Source organism: Podarcis vaucheri, assembly GCF_965113315.1.
Source record: "Podarcis vaucheri genome assembly, chromosome: 7".
In the NCBI taxonomy this organism is placed as follows: domain Eukaryota; kingdom Metazoa; phylum Chordata; class Lepidosauria; order Squamata; family Lacertidae; genus Podarcis; species Podarcis vaucheri.
The window spans coordinates 75271403-75291904 of NC_138765.1; the positions used below are offsets into that span (position 1 = coordinate 75271403).

At 42.8% G+C, this 20502-nt stretch overlaps 1 protein-coding gene and 1 long non-coding RNA gene across 4 annotated transcripts in view; one reads left to right on the plus strand and one right to left on the minus strand.

The window, feature by feature from the left end:
• The window catches only part of LOC309536539, a 253860-nt gene that overhangs the window by 1532 nt on the left and 231826 nt on the right, over positions 1-20502 (minus strand). The gene's annotated exons all lie outside the window — the stretch shown is intronic.
• CCNL2 (cyclin L2) lies at positions 4574-20243 on the plus strand. Of its 3 annotated transcripts, XM_082230155.1 has the most exons (11): positions 4574-4993; positions 8926-9000; positions 9641-9750; positions 10396-10516; positions 12603-12667; positions 15190-15289; positions 15704-15808; positions 16198-16339; positions 17368-17485; positions 17951-18043; positions 18849-20243. In XM_082230155.1, exons 1-11 carry the CDS (start codon positions 4643-4645, stop codon positions 19204-19206), a joined length of 1638 nt encoding a protein of 545 aa, XP_082086281.1. In that variant the 5' UTR covers positions 4574-4642; the 3' UTR covers positions 19207-20243. The 3 variants fall into 3 exon arrangements, with proteins under 3 accessions (XP_082086281.1, XP_082086283.1, XP_082086282.1); XM_082230157.1 differs by lacking the exons at positions 4574-4993; positions 8926-9000; positions 9641-9750; positions 10396-10516; positions 12603-12667 and adding an exon at positions 13392-13517; XM_082230156.1 differs by lacking the exons at positions 4574-4993; positions 8926-9000; positions 9641-9750; positions 10396-10516; positions 12603-12667 and adding an exon at positions 13524-14779.

The following is a 20502-nucleotide window of genomic DNA, read 5'->3' on the forward strand; positions in this document are numbered from 1 at the left end:
AAAGATGAGCAGATTCTGCTATGACCTGACCTTTTGCATTTTTATTCAGATGTAGGTCCTTCTGAGTTCAGTGGGACTTATTCTCAACAAAGTTGTATAACTTTGTCGTCCCCTGGTATTTAAGGGGCCGTGAGACTCCGTCGTAAATGTGCATAATGCCTTGCTCTGGAGGGTCACGATCTTCATAAGCAACACATTACACAAACAAAACCTCTAACAATTTCTGTGCAGCAAAAACCAGAGACTTGTGGCCCCTTAAAAACTGGTTTTATGGTGTAAGCTTCCGTGGTCCACGGTCCTCTGATTTCCCTGCCTCACATGAAAAGAATAACATAAATTAATCAAAGTTCTTAATTTTCTTTGGTAGCTAGACTGGGGCCTGAGTTTCTACCTGGGGCAGTCAAATTCTTGCCAGTGTGGGGGTATGTAAAAATGTTGCAGAAAATTGATTTTTGTTTTGAAGTTTACCCAATGAATATTGAATTTACTGCTCTTTTAATGCACAAGCTGATAAAGGTGTACAGTGGTACCTCGGGTTAAGAACTTAATTCATTCCGGAGGTCCGTTCTTAACCTGAAACTGTTCTTAACCTGAAGCACCACTTTAGCTAATGGGGCCTCCTGCTGCTGCTGCGCCGCGGGAGCATTGTTTCTGTTCTCATCCTGAAGCAAAGTTCTTAACCCGAGATACTATTTCTGGGTTTGTGGAGTCTGTAACCTGAAGCGTCTGTAACCTGAAGCGTATGTAACCCGAGATACCACTGTACTTCTCATTAGTGAAAAGAGCTTTAAAGGTAAATTGCTTCGATCCAGGATACCTTTATCTCATTGCATACTGACCTGTCCTCCAGCTAAGGTCTACTGTCCTGCCTGGGACTGAGACATAATTAAGATAGGCATGGGCCTTACTTTATGTAGGACATTCCTCTATTTGAAGGTTTGTCCGGCTGAAGAAATAAAGAGTAAAGGGGTTCAAGGAAGGCGGACTTCAAAGTTGCCTGTCAGCAATGAATTAACACAGATGAGCAGGGCATGGTCTTCTAACACTATGGTGAGATACTGTTCCTTGCAGTCTTAAATTCCATCCTGTTTTCTAAATTTGCATCTATACATATAAATTAGCTAGTGCTAATTTTATGCAGATCTGCCCTATTGGGGGGGGGGGAGATACATTTCTTCTTTAGAGTGACCTCTCATTCATCACTTTGTTACATGCATGCATCTTTTCCGCCTTCCGCATGAAATCCATCTGACATCCTCTTACAACAGATTGGTTAAAACGTTCCTGTTACACAAAATCCGAACGTTGTTTGTATCTGACAAGACTGTTTCTAATCTTAAGGTGTTTGATTTCTTTTCTGGGGTTGTTTTAATTGATTTCTTTTCTGGGATTGTTTTAATTGCTGTTTTAAGGTGCTTTAGGGATTGCATATGCATTGGGGAAGGGCATGTGTGTGTGCATCTACATTTTCCAAATAAATAAATGACAGAAATAAACAATCTACTGTTATAAGAATTTTAAGGTCTTATATATATAAAATAGATGTTCATAAATGTGCCAAGCAAACACATACAAATATGTAAACATGTCTGAAAATCACAGTAAAGTCCTGAAACCGTTTTCTCTCTCCCAAAATGACCTCAAATATGTCTCTGCAAGATCAAAGGAAATGAAAAAAAAAACACCATTGTCTCTGTGCTCACAAATCCTTCCTCAAGGGCACATTTAAAATGTGAATAGGGTGAGCCTGTGAACTGTGACCTGGATTCAGGAATTAAGTAGTTATAATAACAAAAGAGTGGCCAAAACCCAGATAATGCAATCAGGTAACCTGCCAGACAGGAGATAAAACACTCAGGATTCTGTTTTAGACCACTCCCTGTGGTGTATGTATGATGTTTCTGGGGGTGGTCTGGAGTTTGAGGGTGGCAAGTCTATATGAGGGCGGGCACACCTTTGTTTTGGGTTCCTCCTCTTTCCTGCTTGTGGTGAGCGAGGACCCTGTTGCAACAGTTTAAAAAAATCAGGCTTGCTAGCTGCTTTGCTTCTCAATATTCACTGGTTGGTCTGTTATTTTCTCCTACTGATAGAGAACCTACAAAAGGACTCTATATGGGCTCTTGGGTACCCCATAAGGGAAAAGGAGCAGGTTTTTTCTCATAACACTACCCAATGGGTAAGAGTGCAGCAATCCTTACTCCCCTTGTTCTTGGAAGTCATATTTTTCCTACATTGAGTTCAAAGACAGGGGTAGGCAGACTTTGGTAATATGGCACCCTGAGCAAGGGCAATATTTGGCATGCCCACTAATTATTTCTTATTTTCAGAATAATTCCTTCTGGTGCAGTTGGTTGTTTGTTTGTTTAAAAAATCATTTTTATTTGATTTTACAAATATAAATTTATAACAAAACCAAATACATTTCCATATACAGAGATTTCTCTGAATCTCAAGACTTCCCTCCATCTCTGCAGGTCTTAATGTTGGCGTTTTCAACTGCATATTATAATTATATTTTATATCTATAATATATATATATATATATATATATATATATATATATATATATATATATATATATGCAGGTTTTGGTGTCTTCGGGTGTCTTCCCGTGTAAGAGTGTAAGACACCAAAACCTGCATTCCTATACCCGTGAAAATCTACGAAAGCATATATATATATATATATATATGCAGGTTTTGGTGTCTTCGGGTGTCTTCCCGTGTAAGAGTCGGGGTGTCTGTGCGACGTTTCGACGAGGTCTCACTCGTCATCTCACTGCATTCCTGTACCCGTGAAAATCTACGAAAGCAAATATATATATATATATATATATATATATATATATATATGCTTTCGTAGATTTTCACGGGTACAGGAATGCAGGTTTTGGTGTCTTCGGGTGTCTTCCCGTGTAAGAGTCGGGGTGTCTGTGCAACGTTTCGACGAGGTCTCACTCGTCATCTTCAGGCTGGTGCTTTCGGCTTCTTGTTACTGGAACAGAGCAGAATCTGGTGTTTGAGTTCCTATAAATACTGTTGAGGGGTGTGGTGTATGGCCTCCTCTCTGCCCAGAACGTTGGAGGCCATACACCACACCCCTCAACAGTATTTATAGGAACTCAAACACCAGATTCTGCTCTGTTCCAGTAACAAGAAGCCGAAAGCACCAGCCTGAAGATGACGAGTGAGACCTCGTCGAAACGTCGCACAGACACCCCGACTCTTACACGGGAAGACACCCGAAGACACCAAAACCTGCATATATATATATATATATATATATATATATATATATATATATATATATATATATATATATAATTTATATTATTCATAGTATTTGTTACATTACAAGTGAGATTAAAATCCTGCTAATGTTTTCAACTGCTTACAGCAGTCTCCTAAATAAATTGTAAATTTTTCTCATTCTTTCTGGAAGTTTTTGTCTTCTTGGTTCCTGAGCTTTCCAGTCAGTTTTGCTATTCTGGCACAATCTGACAGTTTAGTTTGCCATTGCTCTCTGGTAGGAACTAGGTGCAGTTGTGTTTTTTTAATGAGCCTTCTCAGTAGGTACCAGTAGAACTACTGGTTTTATTATTATTTATTATGTTGATGCTCCCCCTCGGCTCAGCACCTGGGGGGGGGGATTGCCCACACCACCATAAATAAATCCAGTGCTGAGTAGGGGCTTGCCCTTAAATGTGTATAGGATTGCAACCTTACTAGTAGGGAGTATTTTAAGAGTGCAGCTTTTAAAGGCATGCGCTCCAAGAATCCCACTCCTGTTGGTAGGATTTCCTCCCTAGTAAGAGTGTCTGCTGTCTAAAAGCCAAAGGGAAAACGAAGGGGAACTTTGGTCCCTCTCCAAATTTCGAAGTTGGAAACAGGTTCAATTTCTGTGTTAAAACAAATTTGAGGACCGGGCAGGAAAACCAGTCTTGTGGCAAACAGTCCTCTTCAGAGCAGAACCATTGAAGATAATGGACATGATTGATTTAGGCGCACCAATTTCAGTAGGTCTACTCGGAATAACACTTAGTTGGGTACAACCCTAAGCTTCCTTTGTTTTTAGCTCGAGTCCAGAGTGGTCGATTCAGGCATTGACGCAACTGAGGCAAGGGAGCATTTTCGGCCCTGTTCTCTGGCCTGACGTATCCTGGACTGTACCACTTCAAAGTACGAGATGGGATCTCACTTGTGTTTTTTAAAAGTAAGTGCCAGGGCTTTCTCCTGACATGGTGGTTTTCTATCGGAGGGTTTTTAAAAAAAATAATTAAAAAGAGGATAAAAACCGTAATTATTTAAACTCTTTCCCCCCCTTCACTTTGAAGTGGTACAACCCAACGTGAGCCATCCGTGCCAGAGAGTGCGCGTAGCGCATGCCGGGAAACCTTTGCCTTTCTTCCATCTCCCTAACGTACCTTCACCCGCCTCGTTCTGAGACAGTTGAATTCCCAACCGTTGCGTCACAACGGAAAAAGCCGGCGCTTTCGCCCAATAGGAGGGCGCACGTCTTTGCGGCTGGCCAATGAGGAGGAGGAGGTGGGGAGACAAAAGGCTTGCGTGTGACGTAGGCGCGGACGGGGGTTTGGAGGCGGCGGCGAAGTGAGTCAGTCTGAGGGGAGCGACGTCGAGACAAGATGGCGGCGATAATGGCGGCCGCGGGAGGAGCAGCGGCGCTGGCGACCGTAGGGGCCGGCCTCGCCGGCTCAGCGGTGGCGTCGTCGTCGTCCTCGTCGTCGTCCTCCGGCGGCTACTGCCCGCCAGCCCTTCCTCCTCCGGCTCTCCCTCCGCCTCCCGGCGCGGTCCGCATCGGCGACCGGCTATACTCGGGAGTCCTCATCACGCTGGAGAACTGCCTTCTGTCGGCCGACGCCCTCCGCTTCACGCCTTCCATGAGCAGCGGCCTAGACGCCGAGACCGAGGCTCAGCTCCGAGTCACCGGCTGTGAGCTCATCCAGGCCGCCGGGATCCTGTTGCGGCTTCCTCAGGTGCGGAAGGAGCGAGCGAGCGCTAGGCCTAAACCTAAGGCCTAGGCCGCACTCCCTGTGGAAGGGAGGCCTTGAAATGGGATTAAGCAGGGACGGGGAAGAAAAAGGAGAGAAAAGGTCAGAGAGAACCGGGAGGGGGCTTCGTTGGGCGGTTGAGGGCAGTTGGAAGGTTCTGGAAGACGGTTGGAAAAGAACCTGTTACAGATTCTGAGCGTGTATTTGTCGTGGTGTTGTTTTTTGTCCTATCTGAATCTAGACATCGAGGCTTCTGGATCCAGCGCTTTTATTTTTATAACTTAGTTCGTATTTAGTTCATACAAAAAAAATTTGTATCTTGCCTTTGAGCCATTCAGGTAGCTTCACAAGTCGATCCAGAAGTCAGTGTAAGAGAATTGCAGGTAAAGGTAATGTACTGTGCCTTTTGTACATATGTATGCATGTATATGATAAAAAGTAAGCTATTTTCTTTAGCGTCTTCAAAAGTTGGGGAAGTGTACAAGAATTATGGAGGGTGAATTCTTTTTTCCTTCCGTAATGAAACTCTAGGTGCTGTCCCATCCCGGCCCTCCTTTCTTTATTCATTTTCTTCCCCCTCCCCCAAGCTGCTGCTTTTTATACCATCTCACTTTATGGAAAGTGTTCTGCCAAACTGAAAAGCTGCAGTGTTATTTGGTGAGTTTTTAGATAGTACATAGATATTGCCTAGCTCTGGTTTTAGCATCTAAAGCTCTGTGTTCTCAAAAGCCTGGGTCGGTGTTAGTAGTATGTTATACAGCTGTGAAAAAGTTCCATTCTTCCTGGGAAGATACAGACAGCTTTAGATAAAGAATTATTTCTACAGAGGGAAGATCTTGCTCACTACATTTCTATGCTGCCTCCTTACAACAGTAAAATGAGGTAGGTTAGAAAGTTTCTGGCCCAAGGTCACTCAGTGATTTCATTGAATGGAAATTAGAGCCTGGGTGTTTCTGGCTTGGTCCAAGTTTAATACTCCAGCCACACTATACCACCACACTGGATCTCTTTTAGTTAATTATTGCAGCTAGTTTATTTTACAATAATATATCTATATCTATATATATCTATATATATATATCTATATCTATCTATATATATAATTAAAAAGCATGACTCTCCATTGTGTCCAAATATATTGATACATACCCAGTAAAAAGTGGAGAAGCCTGTTTTTATAGAGAGCAATAAAAGCATGGTGCCAATAAAGTTCAAGCTTCTCTGTTTTTATTCCCCACACCACTTCTCTTTCTGGGCACCTCAGCTTTCCTCTGATCCTCTGAATGTACCTGGCAACAGAATGAGCTTTTTTGAGAGGGGTAGCCTTGTTAATCTGTTGCAGCAAAAGCAACAAAGACCTGTGACACTTCTAAAGACTAGAAAAAGTATTCTCGTAGAATTTCTGGAGTTAGATCCAGAACTTAGTTCCCATTGAAATCAGTTGGAACCTAAGCACAACTCATTTCATCTGGATCCAATATTTACCATTTAAGGTGTTACAATACAATACTTTGTTGTTAACATTGGTGTTGAATTCATCAAAGAAAATAGTCATATACCAGGTTGTTCTGTCCATTCTGGACTGGAATAGTACACCATCACACACCCTTTTCTGAGTGTGGCTTATTCAAGAAGGAGAGTGGATTTAAGTGGACCCCTGGCTTGATTCATCAAGGCAATTTTTGACTTTTGGAGGATAAGTCTGTCTGTGGTAATTTAACAACTTATTTTATAGCATTAAGCAACCTTCATGAATTTGCCTGGTAGTCATGATGTCTGCATCAAAACTCTCAGGGTTCGTAAGTGGTATCAAAGTCATGGAAGCAAAAGTGGGGCTTTTGCATCCAGAGCAAAGTGGAGCCCCCAGGGGAGAGGACTCTTGCTCTCCCTTGCTTATGTAGTTTCTGGAAGTATTTGATTGGTCACAGTTGGAAACTGGCTACCAAACTAGGTGGATCTTTGGACAGATACAGAAAGACTGTTTCCTGTAATGGATTAAATAAAATTATGAAGGCTGGATTCATGAACAGGACGAATTCATGGGCAGCTGGCTGACTGCAGTGTCAAACAGAACATTAGACTAAATGGACCATTGGGCTGGCAAAGCAAGGCACATCTAGATTTTTTGCTGGGGGGTAAGGATTTGGATAGATACATGGTGTGCAGGTCTGTCGTTAGTTCTTGGCACTGATAGCTTAGTGGAACCTCCATGCCCAGAGGCAGTATAACTGGATACTAAGAGCTGGATGCCAATTTACAAATAATGGTTTTCACTATAAACTAGACAGATATTGTTGGGAGGATAATGCTGTAAGACATGGACTCACTGATGCTTTGATCTGGGATTGGGGCAGGATGATCTTAAAGGGAAAGAGTTCTATAGGGAGGAGTGTGTGTTTGTGTAATGAGGTAGGATTTACATTAAAAATTGAACATAGGGCCTTTTTTAAAGCTTGCTGAGAGGTGGTAGAATTGTGTTGTTGGGGCAGGGGTTATAACACACATTTTCCCAAGCAGAAACGATTTGGAAGAGTAGTTTGATGGCTTTCTGGAGAAAACAAGTTAGCATTATGTGTGTAATATGTTTGTGTAATTTTTTATATAAGCTATATAATACACAGATGCAGTAGAGATAATGTACTGTTATAATTGTGCTTTATGCTGTGGCTTCAGTTGGGAGGGTTCCTAAGAAGCTGCTGTATTTTAAGGGAAAAGAAGAGTAGGTGGTCTTTTCCAAAAGCAAGGAAAACAACTTGGAGAAGCACTGTTTGAGACTTTCTGACCTGGTCTAGATAAAGGAAAGCCTGCTGTCTAGAACTCCATGTTTTGGATGTAAATGTTTGGAGAATAGGAGAAAGGTGGTTGATTGGATTTGCTGCTTTGTTCAGTTTCCCTCACTAGCACTGGAGGGGAGGTTGTTTTTCCTCCGGGACAGTTGAGCCCTAGAACTGAGGACCCAAGGCTGCCAAGCATGAGTAGATCTTAAAGATTCTGATAAGGACCCCTTCCCACCCTGGCATGGGGATTTCAGTGTCCCAAGAAAAGGAGGAAGGCAGAGGGGAAAACCCTGTTTAATGGAGGAGGTTCTCAAGCCCGTAGTTCTATTCCAGGAAATCAGTGATGTAACAGGTCTTGCCCGGAAATGACGCTATCCCCTCCCTTGCTAGTCTTGTATGTTTGCCAAGACATTCCGGCAAGCCTGCTGGTTACCACCCTTTTGAGGAGGATGTGGTGTTGTTTTTTCTGTTCAAACTAGAAGAGTTTTTTGTAACATTTCTCTCATGCTGAAACTGTGACGAATTCACTGTGGCTGATTCATCTTGCCTTGTATCTAGCGAGTTGTTTTTGTTATCATGTTTTTAGGGGAATCTGCTCTTGATTTCTACTTCCAGACTGCCTGTGATCAAATGTTTTGTGCTCATTGATTGGCTTTTGAAAGGACTGTGTTGCCTAGTTTTCAGGAGGAACAACGAACTCTTTCATTTAGCTCTTAAATTTAACAGCTGGCTCTTTGGGGGGAAGCTTAGATGAGCAAAGCAATGTGGGCGGGTAAACTTTGTATGGTATGAAGACCTGTATTGACACCAAGCAAATGTTTCAAACTCACTAGCCATGTTAGAGTCATTGGATGAGGATGGTTACAATTTGGATATTTTTGTACCTAAAAATACTTGTGACTCCCACCTTCCCATCTTACAATTGTCAGAGCACTGAGAAGTTCTTTTGAGTTCACTCCACCCCTTTTTAATTAAATGACGTTGTGTGCATGCACGGAAGAGGCGAATCGCGACACGCACAGTCACGGGTTGCATTCTACTCAGGATGCAAGCGGGGCTCCAGAACTGATCCTGTTTGCATCCAGAGGTACCACTGTATTTACTGTCATATTAATATATATTCTCACTTTTCTTTCTTAGGTGGCCATGGCTACGGGGCAGGTGTTATTCCAGCGTTTCTTTTATACAAAATCATTTGTGAAGCATTCCATGGAGGTATGGGATTTGTTCTATGCAATTAATAATTGGTATCAATTTGATTTTATTGATTAAGCATGGTAAACTAGTTTGCTGAGCTTCTTGCATGTTAGCCCAGTGTTAGCACACTGATTTGCAAATAATTCCTATTGAATTGATCTCAGCTGTACTTATTCCAAGCAAGTGTGCTGAAGTGTTAGTTTGTCATTGAAATGTATTCTGCAAGCTATTCTGCCATCTCTGTAACATAGTGATTCTTAATCCTGAGATTCTAGAAAACTTTTTTTAAAAATGGTTTTCTGCCATAGTTTGCACTTGAGGCAAAAAGTTCCAGAAATCTTATTTGTGGTCTCTGCTTTAGAGGGGAGTTCCACAGTTGGGACTCAGCCATAGTAAAGAAGCTCTCTGAAGGAGCGTCCCTGATAAGGTCAAATCTGAACTGATGGTCTTTCAAGCACCCTGGTTCCACGCTGTTCAGGGCTTTCAAAGATAATGCATATCCCTTTCTCAGTGTGCCCATAAATGCATGGTGAAGCTCCTTGTACAAGATGTTTACACTAGTCTGATGGCCATATTCTGCATGTTATTGCTCCTTCAACTGTTAAGAGATAGTAAGAGATCAGCATAAAACTTAGCTATGTTCCATATTCTTTTACAGCATGTGTCGATGGCCTGTGTTCACTTGGCATCTAAAATTGAAGAAGCCCCAAGGCGGATAAGAGATGTCATTAATGTGTTCCACAGACTTCGGTATCTGAGAGAGAAAAAGTAAGTCAACTGTTAACTCCAACTGTGTGCCTTCACACAGTATCTGTTTCCAAGGATCATGGCAGTTACTCAAGGGCCATTTGTGACTTGCATTATCCCCTTCCCAAAACTCTGGAGGATTTCATGCAACCCCAAAGAATGTCCCTGAACCCCCCTCCCCCAAAAAAACCTAATTGGAAATAAAGTTTCAGTGAGTTCCAACTTTTCCAGCCCTCGTTGCATCCTCAACTAGTGGCCATCATTCACTGTCATCTGGGTGAAATTTTATAATTTCAAATTGTAATAAGATAACTTCAGAGGGTTGAAAGATTGCTTAGGTGGGTGTTTCTTCTCTGAGATTTTGGTAGTTTCTTCTTGGGAGGGGTCATTTTTGGAGTAAGTTTGCACGACTCCTACGAGTTGGCTGTTCCAAAGGGAAGTTTGGGGTTCAAAAAGGAGAGCACTGCCAGTGTTGCCTAGACAGTTACAGATTTGGAAGTCGCCACAGTCATTTCTCCAGTTCCTTGGATAACTTGGTCCAAATTTAATCTTCTCATGCTGTTCCCATGAGACACCAAAGTTGAGGAATGCCCATTGTTGCTCTACTTTTGTAGAAGGGCTTTAAACTGATTTTTTTCCTATTCCCCCCCTTTAAAAAAACCCCAGGAAACCTGTACCTTTGATACTGGATCAAGAGTACGTTAACTTGAAGAACCAAATTATAAAGGCTGAGAGGAGAGTTCTGAAGGAGTTGGGATTTTGCGTACATGTGAAGCATCCCCACAAGGTTTGTATTTCTTTTGTATTTTTAAGTTTGCCCTCTGAGCAGTGGATAAGAAATTAGCCTGTTCTTAATGTAGCCAAACCATTGGCAGTCTTTGTTTCTCATTTCAAGAATTGCCTGCTAGTTTATCCCGTCTCATTTGGTGAATGAAAACTGGTTGCTTCAGATATTAGGTGCTGCTTAGACTTAGCTATGCTTGAGTTCTCCATTCAAAGTCCTTGGCATGAAAGCAGCTTATTCTTGTGCAAGCAGGTAACAACACCATTGTGTATCTATTGGGTAGTGTGTGATAAGACTTTGGCGGGTCAGCCCTACAAGTGGCACAGTACAGAACTACATTTGTGTTGCTAAGATGTTCCTACTTCAGAGAGGGGACTGGTGGCTGCTTCTGTTCCTCCCACTTTGTATGCTTTACTGTTTGGCTTTTTGCCCTGAAAATAATTGAGACATGTTCTATCACTTTAAAGAAGCAGGGAGACAGTTTTCATTGGCCGCTTTCAATTTATTTTGTCCCAATTGCGCAGTCACGGCTGGTACGTCACTTACAACATCCCACTTCATAGGTGGCACCACTCTAGCATCTCTTGAGTTTTATGTCTGATTAACTGTGCCAATAAGCAGGCAGCGCTGGAGAGGTAATCAGGTGTATGGACCCAGTTCTGTGCCCACCTGAAGCTTACAGGCCTCCCTCTTTCCATTCAGGCATGGCACAATCCCCTTCTCTTCCTCTACCTCAGCTGCCCTTGGTGCTCATGTTATAGCTATGCCATTTACATCATTACTTCAGCATTAGCCACTCATGGCTGGTTCCCCCAGGAAGTTCAAGAGGTTAAAGCCCAGATGATGTCTTAGGTTTGCTGGATCGTCTTGGACAGGGCATGCTACAAAACCTGACATACCTAACAAGATTGTAAGTCTTGATTGTAAGATTGAATTCTGCCCTGTAAAGGAAGGGCAGGATTTAAAAATGGGCAGGATACACTGTAGCATTTTCTAAGGTTAATTCAATCTGGTTTGACACCTGTCAGCTGTGGAAATGTGAACCCTTCAGTAGTAGGTGGGGTTACCATGAGTGGGACCTTATGATAACCCAGTAGTGTAGGCTCCCATCTTCTCTGACATTTTCAGTCCTCAGATCTGCACCATCCTTTATGATCTTTTTGCCTTCATTTGTTGGAACATCCTGGTGGTTCTGGGTCTTTTTTATTAATAATTTTTATTAGTTTTCCATTTAATAATATACAACCACACCATTATTATCCACTTTACGTCTCTGGCTCTTTAGAGCCCTTCGACTTCCTTCCCTCCTGCCTTGTGGCTTTGATAATTAACCTTAATATTATCACATTTTGTATATTTTCAAATTCTAATAAACTCCTTATCCAAAAAACTCAAAATTTAAATAAATATAAAAGGGAGAAAATTTCTCATTACAAGTTTTCAGACAACCCTGCTAGTGATGTCAATGGCTTACAATTAATCTTTTAAATATCCTGTAAACGTACTCCAGTCTTTTTGGAATACTTGATCATGCTGGTTTCGGATTTTTCCTTTAGCTTTGCCAGTTCCAGAGACCATCATTTTCATCTGCCTCTCTTCTTTCGTTGGTGTTTCTTGTATTTTCCATTTTTGAAAAAATGAAAACTTGTGGTTCTGGGTCTTGAGTCAGTAGATCATATATTCTTCTCTCTACCTCCCCCAAAAATCTGACCTGTGTTACTAATACATTTCAACAAATCTTTGTATAGAAGTGCTTCCACCATTTCCCTCTTTGTTATTCCGATATCTTCGAAGCAAGCACTGAAGAAGGAAAGCTGCCAAATAATATTGGGGTAAAATAAGAGACACTTGTGAGCAGTGCACAGCAGTGCAGAGGAAAGAAGCTTTGCTGCACACTTACTCTCAAGAGTACCACTTCTCTGACATCCTAAAACATATTCTTAACATTTTATTCACACCCTGGAGTCTTATCAGGCCATTGATCCAGAGTAGAATAGCCTGCATTGCATGGGTACCCTCCTCTGTCTAGATGAAAACCTCTTTCCACCACTTGGATCACCTGTATAACTCAATCACCCGTATCTTCCAGATAATCGTTATGTACCTTCAGGTATTAGAATGTGAACGTAACCAACACCTGGTCCAGACCTCATGGTAAGTTGATGTTTCTTGTTTTTATTGAGGCCAGCGGGGCAGTGGCAAAAATATGTCATGTGCGGGGTCAGTACTTTTCTCCTCCACTGCCATGTTCATGGCATGAGTATGGTTCCAGTCTTAGCCTGGAATGCCGCTTCTATCACCCCAAGTTGACGGGCCTCTTTGTTAAAGATTCAGACACTGTCTTAAATGGTAAGAGAGCTTTAAACCCTCACAAATGCACCCTTTGCTCTTTCTTCCTTTTACTCCTGCCCATTCAAGTTACTGCTCAGGAGCAGGGCGTGAAGGCACCCGCCCTCCCCTGTTTGCCCAACAGCATGTGTCCTTCAGAAGTATGCTGCCTCTGAATAAGGTGTTAACCATAGATATACCCCCTTCATTCCTAGTGTGGGGAGGTGGTCACTTCTGCCATGCCATCATTTTACTTGAAAATTATTGTAAAAACAACCCTGCTCATACAGTTTCAGCTTCTTGATATTGGTTATGAAATGTATTATGTCCCTATGTAGTCTATCTTCCCCTTTCTTGGTATGGGTTTATATTAAATATCCCCCCCCTCGCTCCCAAGAAAGCATACATTGACAAATGGTAACCTGTGAAAACTGACATGATGTAAAAATTGACCTGAAAGCAAAGTTTGTGTTTCTACTAACTAAAACTGTCTGGCTGTTTTCAAAGAGAACCTCTTTTGACTCTTCTTTTCTGTACTCTTTTGATCAAAGGGTAGCCTCTGAGGGTAAGTGACTAAGACTTCTCCTCTGCTGCCCAAGCGCTATGGTGCAGGGATAACTGCCGTCTTCAGTCAAACCCAAGCAGGCTCCACAGAGAGAAGGCTGGCTCTAGACAGGTGGTATGCGTACACAAGTCGAGTTAAAACTGGCCGACTGCTGCTTGTGATTTTTTTTTAACTTGTTAAATTTTATTTGTGCGTTTTTTCAGATAAGTTTGTGTTACTGTCAGGATGCTTTGTTCCCATTTTATGTCCTTTAAAAAACCCCACAGACACTTTTATTAAACTTGGGTTTAAAATCTTTGTGGGGTTGGGTTTTTAAAAACTTAATTCATACTTGAAAGCATAAGCATTGCAATAAGAAGATATGTTACTTCATAGCACCTCAAATTTTTCTGTTGTACTTTTTAAACTGTGTGTTTTGGGGTCCTGCACATATCTACTTCTGTATATCCAGTAAAACTTCGGATATATTTCTGCAGCAGGTTCCTTCCTCCATAACAAATGCTTTTGGAACTTGGATTATATTGTGCGAAACTGCAGTTCAGTGTGGGGAAATAAATACAGGACCACCCAGGCAGTCTCTTTGGTTGCACCTAAATAGGACTTTCAAGGTCCTTGAAACACTTTTAAAGAATGATGTAAGCCTTTAAAGGGCTGGCCTACTCTTCAAAATCCCAGCTCATCTGGGTTAGTCTAAATGGCAATGGAAACATTTTGGATCCAGTTAACCATAGTATTTTTTCAAAACCTGCTAATTGAAGACTGAAAATCATTGCTACCCAAAGCCAGAGTCCCCATATTCTTCAGCTGCTTTGGTTTTGAACAAATTGTGTAGGAATTATGTGCATAGCCTGATTTGGTATAGTGACATTGGTCACATATTAATTTGCACCTTTATGACAGGCACAAACCATAGGCCCATTCCATTTTACAACTGATTAAACTTTGTTCTGGGTTTTGTCCACTGTGCATTTTGGTGTGTTGTAAGGAATTATCCTTCATATTTCTATTTTAAGGTCACAGAAATGCGTGAAATGTTCTGGCTGGACTTTGTGCAATATTTTTACAGTGCAATATTTTTTACAGTTGCCTCATTCTGTGAACATTTGTGTTGAGAAACCTTGTTACAGTGGGGCAGTCTGGAAGCGGCCCAATGACCACCCATTGAAGAACTTTGGTCCTTCAGCAGTGACAATACCAGACACCTGGACTGAATATCTGTGGCGCTCTCTTGCTCTCTCTAAAAGCAATTTGTGAGTCGGATGCTTTCCTGAGTGGAGACTCCAAAAGAAGCTTGCAACAGAAGATTCTGAATGCTTGGAAAAAGCCCCGTTCCTTCGACAAAGAACTTCTAGCCGGACCTGTGACTTCAGACTGTCCGTTTTCAAGTTTGCATGTCGCTCTGCGTGACGGGATAAAACGTAGATTTTGACAGAATTCTTCAAATTATGCTTCAAAAGTTGTGCCTACCGTAAAATAAAGTGAATTTGCGATCTTGTTTTGCATGAGAACAGGCCAGTAGCTCATAGCAGGGAGAAAAGTGAAGTTAAAATTGGTTCTCTTTCATAAAATGCCAACATCCAGTTAATAAATACTTGCCAGTTGTCCTTCCCTCTCAAATCTGTGCACTCCAACTTCTTGTCAGGTTTCACAGGATTATCTAGGATTCAAACAGCTGTAGAATGCCCTAGACAGCTAGCTACAGTGTGCCTTAAAAACAGCATAGCCAAAGCAGGGGATTTCAGCAGACTTCTGCAACTTTCCCCTCTCCTTTTTGTCTTCTCAGGAACTACATGAATGACAGTCTGCGTACAGATGTCTTTGTAAGGTTCCACCCTGAGAGCATCGCTTGCGCGTGCATCTACCTTGCTGCTAGGACCCTGGAGGTTGGTGTTAACCTGGCTCATGCTATATAAGATGCTCTTGTTTTCCTTGTGGAGTTTTTACTGCCGCAATGAGTGTGTTTAATGAACAAATGTGGAGGATTTAATAGTGGCTGCCTTTTTATTTCTGCTCTCATGTGCAGAAGGAAAATGGTGACAAGTAGACATTTCCCCCTTTCCCAATTCAGTATCCTCCTTCATACACAGAAGGAAAGTGGGAGCTCAGACCTAAGGAGAAAGGTTGCCTTGATGTAAATCACACCACTTAAACTCCTTCACAACCACCCATCTCCTTGGTTATAAACAGTAAAAGGCTAAGAGAGTGATTATTGTCTGAAAGGTGAAGTGATCTTTAGAGGGATTTAGAATGGGTTGGGGTTTTTTGGTGACTAATGGTGAACGGTGTCTTGCTCACAGATTCCACTTCCAAACCGCCCTCACTGGTTCCTGCTGTTTGGAGCTACGGAAGAGGAAATCCAGGAGATATGCACGAAAATTTTGCAATTATATACACGTAAAAAGGTTGGTCCTGCTTATTCTTTTGAATTTTTCAAACAGGGTGGGAAAGCACACTGGCGTGTTTTTAAGACTTCAGGACACATATTTTCAAAGTTCTGTTGATTAGAATCTAAATTTCTTTTTTTCATCTTGAGTACCTTGAGAATTTTGTTCCATCCTCCCTGCCACACAGATTTGTGTTGCAGCCCAAATTGTGCACATAATAATAGCAATATTGCTTAATAAAGAAGGGAACCTTGCCAGTAGCACGTCTCATAAAAGTGCCTGGTGTTTTGTTCCTTTGCCTTACCTTGCATTTTCCATTGTAAGCCTTTGGGGGAAAGCCTGTCTATGCAATGCTCTTATGTAGGTGCCAGATCAATATTTTGCTAAAGCACACACCGTTTCCACAGGTTGATCTAGCTATCCTGGAAAGCCGAGTAGAGAAGAAAAAGCTCGCCATCGAAGAGGCAAAGGCGCAAGCCAAAGGCCTCTTACCAGATGGAACACCCAATTTGGATACCGTGTCGGGGTTTTCTCCTGCTCCCAAAACTGGTTGGTATCCCTGGTCCTGTATGTGTAGTTCCTCACACTATCTCAGTATAGCCAGGAATATGGGTGCAATATCATTTTTGAATGCCCTCCCACCATCAAAACAAAACTCCTTGCAAATGGAAAACTACCCTATCACTGGGAAAGTTCTAGTTCTTTCTATGCAGTGCTGCTTTCTCCTTGCAAGGAATTATTAGGGTAGAGCCTTAAGAAACAGACCCCCAAACTAAACCTATGCTGCCTACCTGCTCTGTGTTGGTGAGGCCTAAATTCTCTAGATATGGGACGAATCCTCCCATCCTTATTAAGGTTTAGGCTGTAATTGTACCAAATTAGATGTCTGCTCACATGTGCTGCCTTTTATAGGAGGAGGATGACTTTAGGCCTCACATCAGCACAGTGACCCAATTGAAATTGATGGCTGGGCATGTAGGAAGCCGGTACAGCATTCCATTGGTTGGTGTCTCATTTAAATCTGGTTCTCTGCAGCTGCACATGCAAAATGAAATGCCTTCCCAGGCTAGAGTAATGGTAAACAAATGGGTGGCGGCAACCTAGTTTTACAGGAGCTGTCAGCTACATGGAATGTCACACAGGTAAATTACACATGCAGGATCCCATTTGAAGTTGTATCCCATTTAGCATGTACGCTGCACCCTAACACGCTAAGTAAAGTAGGACCTGTTGTTGTCTTGATAGTAGTTGTCAGCCTTTCTGATCAAAGCTCTCATTATGGTGAACTTGCAGATTTGTGTCAGCACTCCTGACTTTAATTTTTCCAGGGTTTTTCTGGACATGGAACATTGTAATCTGAAGGCCCTGGCTTATCTCCAGTGCTGGCCCTACGCTGAATATACCCACTGAATTTCCTGGACATGGTTGACTATGGTCCATTCATTTCAGTGGGTCTACTCTGAGTAGAACTTGCTTGGATATGACCCCCTATCTGTAAAAGTGCATTGTGGGTGATGGTACATAGAAGCATGTCATCCCTTAAGTTTTGACTGGACTTTCCTCTTACGCATCTCTAGAGTCTCCAAAGGAAAATAAAGGCACCAAGCCTTCCCCACTTGCTGTGCAGGTGGTAAAAAACGCCAAGCGGAAAATGGAAGCGACGAAGCGGATGAAATCCAACAGCCCCGTCAATGGGTAAGGGCCTTGCACGATAAATTGGTCTCTGTCTCTCTCCCCCCCCCCCCGGTATCTATTTCTTTGAATGCTTTTGCAGCAGTGCAGGTCTGTAGCACTGCTCCATAAGGCCATGAGGGACTATAGGCATGGCTTTGGCATAGCTACTGCCTCCTGTCTGACTTAAATTACATTGTGGGCAAAGGGGTCTCTGAGCCTCTTTGGGGCGATATTAGCACAGGCTAAAGTAGCTTTAAGGATTTGGGACACGCTTTCTGGAAACCCAGGTCATCACATCTCTAGGTCATATTGAGTCCATTAACTGTGACCTGCTTCTGATAACTTTATCCCAGCCTTATTGTGACAGTGTTGCCCCAGAAGTGGGTTATCCTGATTTCTTGCCTTGGGCATATGTGTACCTAGGTTGAGGGGGTGACTGGGCCACTTGTTGCTTTGACATCAAATTCTCTTGCTTTAATCTTCCAGCGTTCAGAAAGGCCGAGACAGTAGGAGTCGGAGCGGAAGTAGAGACCAGAGTTATTCCAGGTCTCCCTCAAGGTCACCATCTCCAAAGCAGAGGTATGTACTGCAGTGTGCTCTGAAAGGGACTAGAGTTCCAACTCTACCGATACCTAAGCTGGGAAGAGAGCAACCCAGTACCTCTCTAGAGCAGCGTCTCAGTTGAATGTAGTGGTAGTGATTGGCCAGCACTCTGTCTCTGGCATTTCAGATGATTTTGGGGCCTTGTTCTCACAGAGGCTGCAACACTTGGCTCTGTATTCCACCACAGAATCTCTGCATTTAGGGAAAAGCATTCCTGTTAAATGTCACAGGGGAAAGAGATTTATCCTAGACTTTTCCTTGACCTGCTAGTTTTCCGTGTGTTTGATTCGGTCATACAAGACCATAGCATTGCTTGCTTCACCCGTTAATGTAGACATAAAAGGAGAAGTTGAAACAGGCATTTTGATTTCCAGCATGGATTTAAAAGCTGTGAGGGAGGGGAGATCTTAGCTTGGCAAACACCTGGTCTTCATTTCCCGAAATCATGGGGAACATGTCTGGCGATAGGCACAATTGCTTGGTGATCTACAGGCCAACCACATTAAGCCCAGAGATTTTGCTTCCCTCTTCCCCAAGCCCTACTGTTGCCAGAGCCACAGCAGTATTTCTGCAGCCATTTCAATGTTTCTGCTGCACCTGAGGATGATGATGACGACATCATTAATGTCAAAACGTGCCTGATCTAAGCTACAGCAAAGCTCTGTGATAGGACCTGGAGCACCCATCCACAGCTGCCTAGGAATGTTGTTGTCCCTGTGGGGTGTTCTTTCTCAAATTTGCTAGCAAACTGAAGCCTTTTCCCTCTTGTCCCCTCCGCCAGGAAGAGTGAAAGCTATTCCCCATCGAGCGGCTCCAAATCCCACAGCCGCTCGAGGAGCCGAAGTGACTCCCCCCCACGGCAGTTCAACCATGGCAGCTCGAGCTACAAAGCCTCCAAGATGAGGAGCTACAAGAAGGCCAAGGGGTACAAATACACCTCTCCCAAGCAGCGGAAATCCCGCAGCAGGAGCTCGTCACGGTCCCGGAGCCGCTCGCGAGAACGCTCGGACCACTCTGGGAAGTACAAGAAGAAGAGCCACTACTACAGGGATCAGAGGCCCGAGCGGCCCCACTCCTACGAGAGGCCAGGCCACCGCTATGAGAGGGAGCACCCAGGCCACAGCCGGCATCGCAGATGAGCAGGACCAGAGAACAGACTACACGAGCTCTCGCTCTTGTCTTCCGGGGGCTCACAGACTTAAAACTCTTGGTGCCTGCTTGGTGCAAGGAAGGATAGTTAGAAGGACTTAATTGTGACATGTCCCATTTACTATGGTTGGGGTTTCTTTGGAGGGGCGGGTGTCTTTTGAGTCTCCTCATAATGTGGGAGAGCCTCCCTCTCTTTCTGGATCACCTGTCTGTGTTCAACAGGCGATGCTTCTTTGCTGCTACAGAAGCAGGACTGTTTCCAAATAATATTGGACTCTGTGGAGAGAATTGCCTTATGAGGCTGGTCAGAGTGTTCAGGCATTGCCCTTCCCAGCCCCAAAGGATTTTGGACACTCAGACCATACAGCGTTGCTTGGTGCTAACAGCAGTCCTTGTTCGTTTATTTCGCAGTGGACTTGATTGCGTTGTAGAACACAAGGTGATTTTTTTTTTTTTAATTTTATAAGAATCAATGCCTATATTAGGCGGCCTTTTTGTGTGTGTATATATCTGGTGTTGGAACAGTAAGGACAGAGAAAGGCCTTAACCTGTTGAATTTCACCCACAAAGTGCAAATGCATTGAATTAAATGGGGGGGGGGGCTTTGTAACCTGCATACTGAATATTGAGAAATTTAAATTCCTCAACTAAAGACTTCTCCTCACCCCCTTCTTTCTTTTTGCATAAAGAACTCTGTGGAAATGTGAAAGTATTTAGATTCAGTGTGTTGGAAGTTGTCTATTTTTTAAAACGTGGTGAAATGCCTGGTGCTGGCCACCAGCTCAGGACTTTGGATGCTTTCATATAATATAACATTTTATGTGGTTTAGATAAACTCTCTACTCAGGATCTTTAAAAACTCTTGAAGAACTGATAGTTTGCCCTCCCGTTGCTTGCTTATAAGAAGGTGTTGTTTATATTAAGAGAGAAATTGTATGCAGCGCAGGAATATCCGTTTTAGTGGTATATCTGAGCTGTCTTCCTGTTCCCAGATTTTCATTAAAGTATTTGATTTTATATTTAAAAACCTTCTGCCTCTGTCCTCGCCTAGGATGGTTGTTTAGTATCAGCATTGGAAACAAGACGGCTTTGTTCTTAGCCTGTGCACAACCCCAGGGGGCTTAACTCTTAACTAAGGAATAGTTAATAAGAGTTTCTCCACTGGTGGACAGGTGAAGAATGCAGTACAGTGGTACCTCTGGTTACAAACACTTCAGATTACAGACTCTGCTAACCCGGAAGCAGTACCTCGGGTTAAGAACTTTTCCTCAGGATGAGAACAGAAA

Bases quoted from the DNA above. Each gene is read 5' to 3' on its own strand.
- CCNL2 (XM_082230155.1), top strand. From the start codon at position 4,643: ATGGCGGCGATAATGGCGGCCGCGGGAGGAGCAGCGGCGCTGGCGACC. The intron at 9,001-9,640 runs GTATGGGATTTG...ATTCTTTTACAG, and splicing joins TTGTGAAGCATTCCATGGAG to CATGTGTCGATGGCCTGTGT. The intron at 10,517-12,602 runs GTTTGTATTTCT...CGTATCTTCCAG, and splicing joins ATGTGAAGCATCCCCACAAG to ATAATCGTTATGTACCTTCA.